The sequence below is a fragment of the Budorcas taxicolor genome, chromosome 17 (genome assembly GCF_023091745.1).
Source record: "Budorcas taxicolor isolate Tak-1 chromosome 17, Takin1.1, whole genome shotgun sequence".
NCBI classification, from domain to species: Eukaryota; Metazoa; Chordata; class Mammalia; order Artiodactyla; family Bovidae; genus Budorcas; species Budorcas taxicolor.
The window spans coordinates 35,703,726-35,720,047 of record NC_068926.1 but is presented as its reverse complement, the minus strand read 5'-3'; the positions used below and the strand labels follow the sequence as shown (position 1 = coordinate 35,720,047).

General features: G+C 36.6%; 1 protein-coding gene across 1 annotated transcript in view; it reads left to right on the top strand.

Moving 5' to 3' along the window:
* Positions 1–16,322, top strand: part of BLTP1 (bridge-like lipid transfer protein family member 1) — a 186,021-nt gene that overhangs the window by 162,770 nt on the left and 6,929 nt on the right. The window contains exons 73-84 of the mRNA XM_052654644.1: positions 519–719; positions 1,484–1,663; positions 4,264–4,401; positions 5,084–5,341; positions 5,786–5,936; positions 6,348–6,505; positions 6,618–6,810; positions 7,028–7,245; positions 10,125–10,376; positions 11,061–11,264; positions 12,950–13,144; positions 13,572–13,706. Coding sequence (XP_052510604.1) covers positions 519–719; positions 1,484–1,663; positions 4,264–4,401; positions 5,084–5,341; positions 5,786–5,936; positions 6,348–6,505; positions 6,618–6,810; positions 7,028–7,245; positions 10,125–10,376; positions 11,061–11,264; positions 12,950–13,144; positions 13,572–13,706 — 2,283 coding nt within the window. The remainder of the gene's footprint in view (positions 1–518; positions 720–1,483; positions 1,664–4,263; positions 4,402–5,083; positions 5,342–5,785; positions 5,937–6,347; positions 6,506–6,617; positions 6,811–7,027; positions 7,246–10,124; positions 10,377–11,060; positions 11,265–12,949; positions 13,145–13,571; positions 13,707–16,322) is intronic.

The following is a 16,322-nucleotide window of genomic DNA, read 5'->3' as shown; positions in this document are numbered from 1 at the left end:
TACTGGAGTGGGGTGCCATTGCCTTCTCCACCACTCATGGTAAATGTTGCCAATAAGGCCTTTTTGATTTCTAAGAGAGAGACCTTTAACTTTTTCCATTTGTGTACTTTGCTCTGTTTCCACTGTTTCTGTGGAGATGTGGACTCCAGTGTATGATTTGGACTTTTTACAGTTCATTCTCCTCCATTGCTTAAAACTCAGCTATTTTGTACCTCTTCCAACTACCTGCTTCCAGTAGAAAAAAGGAGAAATTAGACAGGAAACTTTGGAGTTGGCCAGTCATGTATAAATAATTATTTTAACAATGAACAGAATATTCAGCCCTGGTTTATACAGTAAATTAACTGGAAAATACATGTAAGCCCTGATGTTAAGGATTTAAATCTACTGATCAGTTAATGTTTGACTATTTCCATTTTATTTTCAAACCATGTTTGGTTCTTGAGACTATATTAAGGACAGTTTTTTTTTAGTACTTTCTGTCTTATTCTATTTTGGGTTTCTTGTGTTCCCTATAGGTTCATCAGGATTAGGCAGCCCTCTTGGCAGAAGTCGACATAGTAGCAGTCAGTCAGATCTGACCAGTTCCAGCAGCAGTTCCTCTGGACTGAGCTTCACTGCATGCATGTCTGACTTTTCCCTTTATGTATTTCATCCATATGGAGCAGGGAAACAAAAAACTGCTGTTTCTGGCCTTACACCCGGATCAGGAGGATTAGGTATACTTAGCATGTTTGCATCTTTTTCAAATTTATCACATCTTTTCAAGCTTTCATCTTTTTAAAAATGATGTTATTGTTAACAATGGATATAAAATGAGATCAGAAACTTCACTTTTCTTAATAATATCTATCCCAACTCTACATTAAATAAATAGAAATATGAAATAAGTAATGTAGGTAAATCATATAAGATTTTAAAATTCAAAATATTTTATAAGTGATATACACTGTAATCTCTTCAGATATGAAGTTACTTATGTTAAGTGTTTAAATGTTTCATCAAATTGCTATTTGTATAAAAAATTATATTCTCTCAGTAGTTAAAATTTTAAATTGTGTACATCATCACATTTGTTAATTTAAAGTGATATTCTTTAATATGACTATTTAGTGAACTTAAATTCCACTGCCATTTTAAAGTACAGATTTACCACTAAAAATACATAGGATGTTGGTATTAGTGAATGTTATTAACTTATTTAGACAAATAATAGACACACTCCACATTAGTGCTAGTTTTTGTTGAGATGTAAAAATAATCAGTTATGGTTATGGACTTGAACCAATTATTGTTAGGAATGTCTAATGTTCATTAGGTCATTCTGCTTAAATTTTTAACTTCATATAAGTGATTTTAATTAATAGCATAGTATAGCCTATTGAATGACTTCATGTAACTAGTTGTTGGGGATTTGTGTATATATATGTTTGTGTGTGTGTGTGTGTGTGTGTGTGTGTGTTCACATGTATTTTTTTTTAAGGGAATGTAGATGAAGAACCCACTTCAGTCACTGGTCGAAAAGACTCACTCAGTATAAATCTTGAGTTTGTAAAAGTGAGCTTGTCTCGGATAAGGCGTTCTGGAGGTGCCTCATTTTTTGAAAGTCAGTCTGTAAGCAAGTCTGCAAGCAAAATGGATACTACACTAATAAATATATCTGGTATTCAATTTTATATTTTTTAATTGAAATATTGTTTTCCCAGAATTAAATAAGGGCCTCCTTTTAAGTGTTTAAATATTCAATAATTTAATAATATTAAGCATTTAGTAATAAACTGATTTAAAGGAGGAGAATAACTTCTAGCTAAGTACTATCTCAGTCCAGTGAGATATCAATGTTAGAAATAGGATTTCTAGATACATACATGGAAATATCACCCAAGGGCCAAAATATGCCTATTTAAGTCGCTAAAAACTGCTTCTTCACTTCTCTACCATGAGTTGGTACAACCTCTGACTTATTTTTTAATTTTTTAATTATAAAATCTTATAACACTAAGGAAGAATAGGTGTTGAAAATTTTTACTTGGAATCATAAGATCTTGAGTTGTGTACCTGTGTATCACTAGCTTTATTATAAAGCTAACTAGTTGTATATGATGGACAAATCACTTGCTCACTTTCTGTACACTGTGATTTGAGTATTTAAAATTGAGTAGAACATTTTGAAGAATTCAGAGTACTAAGTGAGTGAAAACTTGAAAAATTATTAATCCAACAAATATAGTTAAGTACACTTAATCCACTCAACACAATATATGTTTGGTCATTCAGCAAACATATAATTGAGCCTGTATTTTACAGTGAACTTGTGCCAGGCACTCTGCTAGGTACTTGAAGATGCCCACATGAATAAGGCAAGTGAAGTGAAATGAAGTGAAGTCGCTCAGTCATGTCCGACTCTTTGCGACCCCATGGACTGTAGCCTACCAGGCTCCTCTCCCAGCAGTAGTCCTGGAGTGGATTACCATTTCCTTCTTCAGGGGATCTTCCCAACCCAGGGATCGAACCCAGGTCTCCTGCATTGTAGACACATGCTTTACTGTCTGAGCCACCAGGGAAATCCAGGCAAGGTCTTATGAGTAGACAAATTACAGTGCAGTGTGACAAATCCTATAATGGAAGTTTACTTACAGAGGAGGAAACAAATTCTGTTTTATATAAGAGATCAGAGAAGGTTTCACAAAGGATATGATGTTGGGGCCAGTCTTCAAAATTATGTAGGAATATTCTTGGCTATGGAAACATGGTATTTAATGGTCAGAGCATCAGAAAGTATGCTTTTGGATCATACTTTAATTCACTGAGTTAAACCATAGGTGTACCTGAACACTGAGTTAGTTGTACAAAGTAGATGGGTCCAGAGACAGGGAGGACTTGACTAGAGGTAGAGCTGATAAAATAGCCCAGGACATGACTGTGGGGTGGGGGGACTCATACCATGCTAAAAAATGGGGTTCTGATCCTTTGAGCAAGGAGAAGCCATTAGCAGTTTTTAAGAACTGTATGACAACATTGTCCTTAAAGATAGCAATGTTGTTCTATACACTGAAAAATCTGTTAAGAGGATAGATTTCATGTTAAGTATTCTTGCCACAAAAAAGAACCACCAAAATTATACATGGATTATAAAATCTATGTTTTTTTAAAAAGGAGTGATCCTTAAGATTGATGTTTTAGGAAGAGAGCTGATGGGAGAATGGTAAGAGATGGTAGAGTGGAAAGATGTTGGGGACGCTGTTGAAGTAGACTAAGCAATAGGGGATGAGGGCCTGAATTGTGACAGTTAAAAAAGAGGAGAGAGAATGGTTTCAAGATAAATATGAGAATCCACAAGCTTAAGGACAAGTTGTATGAGCAGCAGTAGAGGAGACAACGATGCCTCAGGCATTTAGCTTAGGTAACTCAAGGGGCAGTGAGGTCACTGCCTTTAGAAAATAAAGGAAATGCTTATATGACACTGAGGTGGAAGGATCTGATAGGCAGTTAGCTATTGGGCTGTGCGGATACAGGCTCAGGTTGAAACGGAAGCTTCAGGTTTAGGGGACACTGACATGTGAATGCAACAGAAGCTTTAGTGGAGGACTGGAGGAGCACCTGAAGCAGAAGTAGCAGAGCAGAAACCCCGAGACAGCCATCAGAACACTTTGAGACTGACAATTCACTGCTTAGCTGGTAAAGCGTCTACCTGCAATGCAGGAGACCTGGGTTCGATGCCTGGGTTAGGAAGATCCCCTGGAAAGGGAAAGGCTACCCACTCCAGTATTCTGGCCTGGAGAATTCCATGAACTGTACAGTCCATGGGGTTGCAAAGAGTCAGACACGACTGAGTGACTTTCACTCACAAAATACTAACTTCTGCCATACAGTTACTTGGTTTGCAGCTGCTTTTGAAGAAGTCTGTATTCTAGCTAATCCTGATGATTCATTTTCCATATTTGAGAGGGGCCCTATGTTAAAGCTGGAAGCTGTCTATAAGACTGCTCTTAGATCCTATGTGAGAATTTCATGATAAAGTGGTAATAGAATTCCAGTTTGCTCTCACCGCACAAATGGAAATGGAACTAATGGTGTTAGAATGTGCTATTTTTATCAGCTGTGAAAGGAACACATTATCACTTACTGATCATACTATATACCTTATTTTGATATTTCAAGAATTGTAACAGAATTATAATTCAGTTGTGTAATATTATATCTACCATGTGAAAATATAAAGGTTTTGGAAGTATGTTCTAACAAATTTTATTTATGTATCAGCTGTTTGTGATATAGGGTCTGCTTCTTTTAAATATGACATGCGCCGCCTCAGTGAAATTCTGGCATTTCCAAGAGCCTGGTATAGGAGGAGTATTGCAAGACGCCTATTCCTTGGAGACCAAACTATTAATTTGCCAAGTAAGCTTGTTTATGTAATTATAGATTATACTTAGGCTGCTTTTAATTTTGATTACAATAATAACAATATCCATGATTGATAGCACAAACTTTGTCTTACTTGGTAAACTACCCTGCAGTTCTTTCACTCATTCAACAAATGTCAGTGGAGCCCCTTTAATGTGCTAGTAACCACTGGGAAGGTACTAGCATTGGAGGTCACAAAATGCTTGCTCTCTCAGGGATTATTTTGTTCTGTGATAATTACTCTGTAATCTCTGTAAAATCTGGAAATGCATAAATAAATTTAACCAACTTAATCATGGTTAAACATAGAAAATAGAAAATATTGGGGACATGCTACCATATTTCATTTTTTCTCTTTGACATAGATATTGCTGTAGTATTACATTGTGTAAGTGAAAGTTAAGAGTTAGCATTATACAGTAGAAAATATTAGAAATTTGGATTCTGGGTCTATTCCCTCAACTGTAATACAGGACAGAGTGCCTGTCCTACCCTTCTCATATATTTTCTGTGAGAATTAAATAACATGCTGGAATTGTGCAAACTGGACATTGTATAGTTTTCAGAGAACTTGAAGAAATACAAAATGTGATTAGAAGTGGTAGAGTGGTGAATGTTTTATAGCATGGAGATATTATCCTGTTAATTTTGTTTTTGTTATCTACTTTCCTTTTAGCATCTGGCCCAGGGACACCTGATTCCATTGAAGGTGTAAGCCAACACCTTTCTCCCGAGTCATCAAGAAAAGCTTACTGCAGGACTTGGGAGCAGCCTAGTCAGTCAGCCTCCTTCACCCACATGCCTCAGTCACCTAATGTGTTCAGTGAGCACATGACGAACAGCACCATGTCACCAGGGACAGCAGCACAGAGCCTCAAATCCCCAGCTTCCGTAAGGTCAAGGAGTGTGTCTGACTCTTCAGTTCCCCGAAGAGGTAACACTGTTCATTGGCCCTCTAGAGCTCCTAATATAAAAATCTTAATTAGTTACTCTCAGATTTTTGCTTCAACTGCACGAAGAGACTGGCGGGGTTGGGGCGGGGGGCATGTAGGAATCCCAAACGCAGCAACACACACACACTTGACGGTATTTGCTAGCAGATGAGACAGCTGGACGGCTAGTTGCTTTGAAAAGGGATAGAGAGAAAGAAATGAACATAGTGTTTGTGCTCCATATAGTATTTACTGTTAGAAGTAAAACAAACCTACAGTGTTGTAAAAGGTACTTCATATTGAAAAAGTGACAGCTAGTAAATGTTAGGTTTAACACAAAAATATCATAATTTTACTTTTTGGATTATAGTGATAAGAGTGGTCTTTGCTTTGTAATTGGCTGAACATCTATATAAATCAATGTACATTTTATTTTCTATTTTTAGATTCACTTTCAAAAACATCAACTCCTTTTAACAAATCAAACAAAGCAGCAAGCCAACAAGGGACCCCATGGGAAACACTTGTCGTGTTTGCTATCAACTTGAAGCAATTAAACGTTCAAATGAATATGAGTAATGTAATGGGAAATACAACGTAAGCTATTCAGATACAAAGATACAAAGAAAATATATTTAATTATCATATATAATTTTTCTAATTGTTGTAAAGCAATACAAAACCTTTTTCAAATGCTGAAATGTTTGAGACAGTAAATAAATAAATTATAAATTGTTTTACACTGAAAATGGTTTAATCCTAAAGATACTGTAACATAAAAAAAGCATGAAATATGTGTTCTAAAAAGATAGAAAATAAGGAAAATAGCATAATTTTCTAGCTAAGAATAAAGCTTCATTATTAATGTTAATATTCAAATGTTTACCATAGTTTTTATAAGAAATGTATTGTTTCATTGTCCAATTTTTTTTAATCATATAACTCCTGTTTTAATTCATGACATTGGAAGCCATATGTCTATTTAATAAGCCTTTTTCTTTTTGATAGCTGGACAACTAGTGGTTTGAAGAGCCAAGGCCGCCTGTCAGTAGGAAGTAATCGAGATCGAGAAATAAGCATGTCTGTTGGTCTGGGAAGATCACAGTTAGATTCTAAAGGAGGAGTAGTTGGAGGCACTATAGATGTAAATGCTTTGGAGATGGTTGGTATGTTGAAGTTTTACAGCTGAAAAATATATTGAGAAAAGCATTTGAAAACTGATTTTGATGAGTTTTTATTATGCATTTCTGTGGAAAATAATTATTGTTTCTATTTTAGCTCATATTTCTGAACATCCAAACCAGCAACCCAGTCACAAAATTCAGATTACTATGGGTTCTACTGAAGCTCGTGTGGATTACATGGGCTCAAGTATTCTCATGGGTATCTTCAGTAATGCTGACCTCAAGCTTCAGGATGAATGGAAAGTAAATCTGTATAACACACTGGATTCAAGCATGACTGATAAAAGGTATTTAGTGAAATATTACTTTTTGAGTACTTTACATGACTGCTCTTAACATATTTTCTATCATTCAGTGTGAAGACTCAAACCATTTTTCCTGCAATTACATGATTTTTCTGTCACAATTAATATGAATGAAAAGCTGGTGGGGAAGAGACTTTTTTGGATGCTTTTAGACTGTTTTTTATAAGATATATGATAAAGACTCTGTTTTATGCTCTAGTGAAATTTTTGTCCATGGAGATCTGAAGTGGGATATTTTCCAAGTAATGATATCAAGATCAACTACACCAGACCTGATAAAAATAGGAATGAAGCTCCAGGAATTTTTCACTCAGCAGTTTGACACCAGCAAACGAGCTCTGTCTACCTGGGGACCAGTTCCTTATCTTCCACCTAAGACAATGACTAATAACCTAGAGAAAAGTTCACAAGAACAATGTAAGAGTTAGAAAACTTAAGACTTTATACTTTATCTTTCACTATGTGTTACAATTTTAATTTAAAACATTTAAATACCATACTTACAAAGGGGTCCATATGCTCTTTATGCTACTCACTCAGCAAAGTACTCATGTCCTACCCACCAATGGAATTAGAAGCCATCATTTGGAAAGACATTCATTCATTATCTCCCCTGCCACAAACCATCTATAATCATACCATTATTACAAACTACATCAGTATATTACAAATGAATACTTTTAACATAATTATAAGTTACAACTAATTATATTTTGACTCTGAATAACTTACATTGTATTTCCTATTACATTACTCATATTCATTTGATTGTTTAATACATTCCATTGTACTCCATGCTCTTGAATACTAATTATGATAATACCATGTTCTGGTTCAGAGCATGGGCTATGGAATCAGAATGTCTGAATTTGGATTTATTGACTGTGTCATGTTACACAGTTTATTATTTTCAGTCAGTAATTCAAATATTATGTATCAACCATGTTCTTAAGCACTGTTTTAGGCATAGGGGGTCTACTAGTGGAAAAAGTTCCTATTCTCCATTAAATTTTAATGGGAGAGACAGACCATAACTAACTAACTGTGTAAGATAATTTCAGGTAGAGAGAAATGCAGAGAAAAGGAACAAAGCAGGGGAAGAATATAGAAAATGATAGTCTGTGAGGATAAATATTTTAGAAAGGGTGGTAAAGGAAACCTTTTCTAAAATGAAAGAGCTAGGCTAAGATCTTGCAAGAAAAGTTTTAGGCAAAGTGGGCTATGAGAAGGTGCAAAGCCCCTATAGTTGGGAGGAAACTTGCTTGTTTGATGATCATTGAGGTGGCCCACTATGGTGAAACAGAGTGAGCAAGCAGGAAAATACTGAACATGAATTCAAAGAAGCCGCAGATAAGATTTTTAATAATTGGGGAGCTACTGAAGAATTCTGAACAGATGTGATACTATTTGATTTACTTCTTACAAAAATAATCCTTTTTAAAAGCATCTCTCTGGCTTCTGTGTAGGGAACAGACTGAGGTAGTTAAGAATGAAAGTAAGGAAATCACTGCAGTAATCACTATTACTACAATAACTGCTATTACTACACACTTATACTTTTAATACCATTGTACGTAGGATATTCTGAGTCCAGGCAAAAGACAGTGGTTGCTTTAACTAGATTGATAGAGTTAAAAGTGAAAAGTAAGCTGTAGTAGGATAACTTTTAATGATTTTTATCACAGAAGCAGTACATGTGCATTAGGAAACAATGTGCATTAGGAAAGAATGTACATATCCAAGCAAAAAATAAAAACCTCACATTTTTCCCAGAAATCATCACTGTGATTACTTTATATACAGTATATACGCTCAGATACTTTTCTAGGCATGCACGCATGTGCACACATACACGTATACATGCATATATATATATATACTGTTTACCAGAATATTATTCATATTGTTTTGTAACCTTTTCCAGTCAACAGTCTGGAACTTTACATTACATTAATTATCTCCTCTAGCCACCTCATCGCAGTTGACAACTGACCTTAAATTATCTTTACAACTGGGTTATCCAAACCAGTATATCCAATTCAAGACCACAGGTTAAAAATGGTTATGTTTCTTTACTCTTTTTAAATTCTTCTGAATTTAGTCCCTTTTTTAGTGACTTGACTTGCTAAGAGACTTGGCCAGTTGTCCTGCAGAATATCCTACTTTCTCAGTCTTTCAGTTGTCTTTTTGTGGTTTCATTTATCTTGTTTTCCAAGTCCCTGCATTACCTTTAAACTGGAATTGGTATCAGACATAAACTAAGAGATAGATGTTCCCCAAAATGTCTGGCCTGGACTTTTCCAAAAACCTTTGTCATGGGCAACAAACAAACAGGCTTAAGTTGTCATCTTAGATTAAAGAAAACTAAAGAGATATGCAAACTAAATACAACACGTGATCTTTGGGTGGATCCAGAATGAGAACTGTAGAAAACAGCCAGAAGGATATTACTGGGGAAAGTGGGTAATACAGATACGGACTGTGCAGTGAGACGTGTGAACTCTGCAGGCCCACACACAGGTTTTTAATAGCAGTGAGTACTGTGGTACTACATGATCTATGCCTGGTTGAATCCTGATGGAAGTGTGGATATGGAGGGCCAACTTTAAGTAATACATGGATTTTTGACTTTGCAGAGGTTCAGTGTCCCTGTATATCAACCCGCATGTTGTTCAGTGTTCAACTGTGTATCTGATAAGCTCTCCTTGAACTTTAATGTGCATCTGAAACACCTGGAGATCTTATTAAAATGCAGATCTTGATACAGTAAATATGGAATAGACATAAGAGTGAATTTCTATCAAGCTCCCAAGTGATGCTGATTCTGCTGGTTCTCAGACTTCACTTTTGAGTAGCAAGGTTGTAAAAGATTTTTTTTTTAAGTACTTAAAATCAGGCATCTGCCTTTGATATCTACATCCTCTGATCACCAGTTTACTTAACCCCTCTTCTGTAAACTAGGTGTTTTCTCTAGATGACACACCTCGTTTTTAAAGTTACTGTGAGAATTGCATAAAATTTCATGCAGGCACTTTATAAATCATTATTACAGAAGCATTAGTTGTAATCATTATTATAAGATTGTTACTTTCCCTAGTTCTATCCATCTTTACACAGCATCTTTTCCAAGACTGTATTCTTATTAGCTTCCGCTTAATGTTAACCAGGGACTGAACTGTTTTATCCCTTATCTGAGTCACTTTAATTGTAGAAAGTAGCTGTGTGCTGTCTTCCTACCCAGTACTCAGGATGTTCATGAGATGCTTTGGGATAAATGGTTCTTTGTTTCCTTGCAGTGCTCGATGCAGCTCACCATCGACATTGGCCTGGAGTATTGAAGGTGGTATCAGGATGCCACATATCCTTATTTCAGATTCCGTTACCTGAAGATGGAATGCAGTTTGGAGGATCAATGAGCTTACATGGAAATCATATGACACTAGCTTGTTTTCATGGCCCGAATTTCCGTTCAAAATCCTGGGCCCTTTTTCACTTAGAGGAACCAAATATTGCTTTTTGGACCGAAGCTCAGAAAATATGGGAAGATGGTAAACTGCCATTTTCAGCTTTCACTTTTACCCATCTTCTTATATGATTATATATGACAGAGTAGTTTTCTTTTCCCATATAATTTTTCTGTCTTCTTATGATACTTCTGAAATCCATCTCTGTTATTATGTACCTGACATGTTAAGGAGTTTACTGTCAATGATTCAGTATCTATAAAGAGTAGCACATGTTAAAAGGGCTTATTTCTGAATTTACCATCTTACTCTGTTTTTTACTTAGGCAATTAAATTTCTGCTGCCATGGCTGGTCATAGTTAAGTCATAGTTACTGTAAATATTTCTTAGAGAAACATGAAGAGAAGACAACACACAGTGGTAGTGTAAGGAAAATTAACTGCCAGTCAGGACTATTTTACGAAACTTTTATGGACAAAGCTGTACTTCTACCTCTATTTACAGTTTCTTTTAGCTTTAATTTTCTACTCTATGATTTCTTAATGATGAAAGAAATAAGTGGTTGATGTTTTTTCTCTTCTTGGGGATAAATCCAGTTATAACTAAAAGAAAAAGAATTTTATTTTTTTTCCTCACTTAATGTACTCCCTGTTTTTACACCCTTCTCTATGTATGACTTACCTAGCTGAATCTATTGCTCTAGGGCCACAACTCTTCTTCCATCTAAAATATAGTTTGTTACATTAAGAAACTTGTTCCCCCCTCTAGGCTCTAGTGATCACTCTACATATATTGTACAAACACTGGATTTTCATCTGGGCCATAATACCATGGTTACCAAACCGTGTGGTGCTTTGGAAAGTCCTATGGCAACAATAACCAAGATAACCAGGCGTCGCCATGAAAATCCACCCCATGGAGTAGCAAGTGTGAAAGAATGGTTCAATTATGTTACGGCCACAAGGAATGAAGGTTAAAAGTTTGATTCCTTGGAAAGATCTGTTTTGTATTCTCTATTTTTGGTTCTGTTGACTGTGTTTAGAATTTAAGTGGTGGGAGCGTTAAATAATAAAAGTAGAGGGAGCATTTCTGTTTCTTTCAACAAGCTTCATTTTATTCCAACGCCATAAGTAGCAATATTACTACATGATTCAACACCCTAGCAGTGCCACATCTCATAGACTAAAGTTATTTTCAATGTAACTGAAAACATTCAAAATAAAATTGGTTTACATAAGTGAAATTAAGTTTATTATAATTTGAAAAGATATTTTTATACTAATGTTCACAATTGGAGGTTTAGGAAAGTTATTACACAACTAAATAACAGAATAACACAAAGTTCAGATGGCTGGAGTAAAATGAAACTATTAGTATTCCAGTGAAGTCGTAAGTTTAATAAAGAGTGCTTTTGATGAATTTTTCATTTGATTAGATTCACGGGTCTCGCAGTAATACAGTCATGAAAATTCTTATTCTGTGGTTGTTTTTCTGTTACAGTTTAGAGTACTGCTTTGTATCAATCATTTTATCTGTATTGAAAAGCTGACTAAACTGAGACATGTTAAGACTTGAATGTTTTACTTAAAAATGACTTCCTTTCAGAGTGGAAAAGAAGATGACTTGGGCCTCATGGAAAATAGTTGCTATGCACTGGCAAACCTAGGGATCAAAGACTGTTAAAAAATGTTCTGAGAACAAAGGAGGATAAGGAATTAAATTAGAAAATTCTGCATGTATTGATTATTCTACCTTTTTAATAAGAGACTTTGGGGGAAGGAGTTCTTTTGGACTGGGATACTATGGAGGGGCTGTTAGCATACTGAACTGCTACCTCTGTAACTAGAAAATGCTAATTTTTATAAGACAACTCTGTTAGCACATATACACCATATAGCAACATAGCACATATGTTGGGGAAACTCAGGACTTATACCTAGTCCCAAGATCAGGGTTGTATTTAATCATACCTTATAAGAGAGAATTATTTAACCTATGAAAAACTTTGAGCTCAATAAAGCTCTTAAATTCAGATATGATTTCAATTGAGAATAATATTCAAAGTTTAAGAAACAAAAATCGAAATGTATTGGATTTATCCAAAACCATGTTATAACAGCTTCAGTACTGAGAATAGTGACAGGTGCATTCTTTAGTCTGAGCCACCAAGGAAGTCCATTTGTGTATGGATGTATATATAAATATATGTGTCCATATTTATATCTGGGGGCTTCCCAGGTGGCGCTAATGGTAAAGAATCTGCCTGCCAGTGCAGGAGATGGCCAGAGACTCGGGTACAATCCCTGGGTCAGGAAGATCCCCTGGAGTAGGAAATGGCACCCCATTCCAGTATTCTTGCCTGGAAAATTTCATGGACAGAGGAGCCTGGTGGGCTAAAGTCCATGGGGTCACAAAGAGTAAGACACATACGAGCAACTGAGCACATGACATGTCACTGAGCACAGCACACATATTTGTATCTATATAGGTAGATAACCAGTCTCAAAGCCAAAGCTTTAATATGCCTCTTTTTAAAAAATGTCTTCATTTTCTATCTTTTGAAATGATAAAAGTCCTATATATCAGTGTCATGACAGCTATATGCCTATCAATGCCTATTAATTTGATTCTCACTGTTCTTATTATTATGCTTGTAGAGCTAAACCTGCTTCGTAATGTTGATGCTAATAACACTGAGAATAGCACAACAGTGAAGAATTCTAGTTTGCTCAGCGGATTTAGAGGAGGTTCTAGCTACAATCATGAAACAGAGACAATCTTTGCGCTACCAAGAATGCAGCTTGACTTTAAATCCATTCATGTTCAAGAACCACAAGAACCTTCATTACAGGGTATGTGGAAAACAATCTTTAGTTTCTAAAGTTAACTAAGAAAATTCTACAGGATCGTCAAGCTTCCTTTTTTCCCCAGAGATTATTTCTGTTTTATAATGAAACTGATTTTCTGGTTTAAACTGATTTATATTCTTACCACCTATATGACATCTGGCAAAAAATGTACTCCATTTGTACCTCTTCTTCCTCAAATGGAGCTAACAGGACTTCATTCATTAGGTTTTTATGAGGAATAAATAACATATACTTCTATAATGCTCATAAATTATCATCATCCACCTATAAATCACATACAGAGACTACTGGTTTCTCTATAGTTGCATTTAAGTGGATGCCTTTACATGGACCCATGTAAATCCCTTGTTAATGGGAAGAGGGACTTATATCAATAATCTTTTAATATAGAAGAACTCTGCCATTGCAGATGCCAGCCTGAAGCCAAAGGTAGAATGCAGTGTGGTGACAGAGTTCACTGACCACATCTGTGTGACGATGGATGCTGAGCTCATCATGTTTCTTCATGATTTAGTATCAGCTTATCTTAAAGAAAAAGAAAAAGGTGGGTAATACAGTTGGTTTTTTTCACTACCATTTATATGAATTTGACCCAGACTTGCCCATGAGTGTCCATGGGTCTCTCACGGAGGCGTGGGTCCATGGTGGCCTGCTGCAGGGTTGGAGGCACTGAGTATAGCAGCACATGCATGGGACTTTTTGAAGGAGGACAACATTATCTTCATTGGCCCATCAAAACCAGACCCAGTTTCCCCCTCAGTCAGTCTCTCCCATCAGGAAGCTTCCAAAAGCCTCTTATTTTTCCATCAGAGGGCAGACAGAGTGAAGACCACAATCACAGAAAACTTGACCAATCTGATCAGTGAAACTATGAGCCATGCCATGTAGGGCCACACAAGACAGATGGGTCATGGTAGAGAGTTCTGACAAAACGTGGTCCACTGGAGAAGGGAATGGTAAACCACTTCAGTATTCTTGCCTTGATAACTCCATGAACAGTATGAAAAGGCAAAAAGGTATGACACTGAAAGATGAACTCCCCAGGTCAGTAGGTGCCCAATATGCTACTGGAGATCACTAGAGAAACAACTCCAGAAAGAATGAATAGATAGAGCCAAAGCAACAACAACAACACCCAGTTGTGGATGTGACTGGTGATAGAAGTAAAGCCCGATGCTGTACAAAGCAAGATTGCAAAGAAACCTGGAATATTAGGTCCATGAAAGAAAATGAAAGTGAAGTTGCTCAGTCGTGTTCAACTCTGTGACCCCATGGACTATAGTCTACCAGGCTTCTCAGTCCATGGGATTTTTCCAAGCAAGACTCCTGTAGTGGGTTGCCATTTAGGTCCATGAATCAAGGCAAATAGGAAGTGATCAAACAGGAGACGGCAAGAGTGAACATTGACATTTTAGGAATCAGCAAACTAAAATGAACTGGAATGGGTGAATTTAACTCAGATGACCATTATATCTACTACTGTGGGCAAGAATCCCTTAGAAGAAATGGAGTATCCATCACAGTCAACAAAAGAGTCTGAAATGCAGTACTTGGATGCAATCTCAAAAACGACAGAACAATCTCTGTTCATTTCCAAGGCAAACCATTCAATATCATGGTAATCCAAGCCTATGCCCCAAGAAGTAACACTGAAGAAGCTAAAATTGAACGGTTCTATGAAGACCTACAACACCTTCTAGAACTAACACCTAAAAAAGATGTCCTTATTATAGGGGACTGGAATGCAAAAGTAGGAAGTCAAGAAATTCCTGGAGTAATGGGCAAATTTGGCCTTGGAGTACAGAATGAAGTAGGGCAAAGGCTAATAGATTTTTGCCAAGAGAATGCACTGGTCATAGCAAACATCCTCTTCTAAGAACACAAGAGAAGACTCTACACATGGACATCACCAAAATGTCAGTACCGAAATCAAACTGATTATATTCTTTGCAGGCAAAGATTGAAAAGCTCTATACCTTCAGCAAAAACAAGACTGGGAGCTGACTGTGGCTCAGATCATGAACTCCTTATTGCCAGATTAGACTTAAACTGAAGAAAGTAGGGAAAACCACTAAACCATTCAGGTATGATCTAAATAAAATCCCTTACGATGATACAGTGGAAGTGACAAATAGATTCAAAGGACTAGATCTGATAGAGTGCCTGAAGAACTATGGACGGAGGTTTGTGACATTGTAGAGGAGGCAGAGTTCAACACCATCCCCAAGAAAAGGAAATGCAAAAAAGGCAAAGTGGTTGTCTGACGAGGCCTTACAAATAGCTGTCAAAAGAAGAGAAGTTAAAGGCAAAGGAAAAAAGGAAAGATATACCCATTTGAATGCAGGGTTCCAAAGAATAGCAAGGAAAGATAAGAAAGGCTTCCTCAGCCATCAATGCAAAGAAATAGAGGAAAACCTCAGAATAGAAAAGACTAGAGATCTCTTCAAGAAAATTGGAGATACCAAGGGAACATTCCATGCAAATATGGGCATAATAAAGGACAGAAATGGTACAGACCTATATGAAGAAGAGGTGGCAAGAATACACAGGTGAACTATACAAAAAAGATCTTCATGACCCAGATAACCACAATGGTGTGATTAGAGCCAGACCTAGAGCCAGACATGCTGGAATGCGAAGTCAAGTGGGCCTTAGGAAGCATCACTATGAACAAATCTAGTGGACGTGATGGAATTTCAGTTGAGCTGTTTCAAATCCTAAAAGATGATGCTGTAAAAGTGCTTCACTCAATATGCCAGCAAATTTGGAAAACTCAGCAGTGGCCACAGGACTGGAAAAGGTCAATTTTCATTCCAATCCCAAAGAAAGGCAATACCAAAGAATACTCAAACTACTGCACAATTGCACTCATCTCACACGCTAGCAGAGTAATGCTCAAAATTCTCCAAGCCAGACTTCAGTAGTATGTGAACCATGAAATTCCAGATGTTCAAGCTGGATTTAGAAAAGGCAGCAGAACCAGAGATCAAATTACAAACATCCATTGGATCATCTAAAAAGCGAGAGAGTTCCAGAAAAACATCTACTTCTGCTTTATTGACTATGCCAAACCCTTTGACTGTGTGGAGCACAACAAACTGCGGAAAATTCTTCAGGAGATGGGAATAGCAGACCACCTGACCCGCTTCCTGAGAAATCT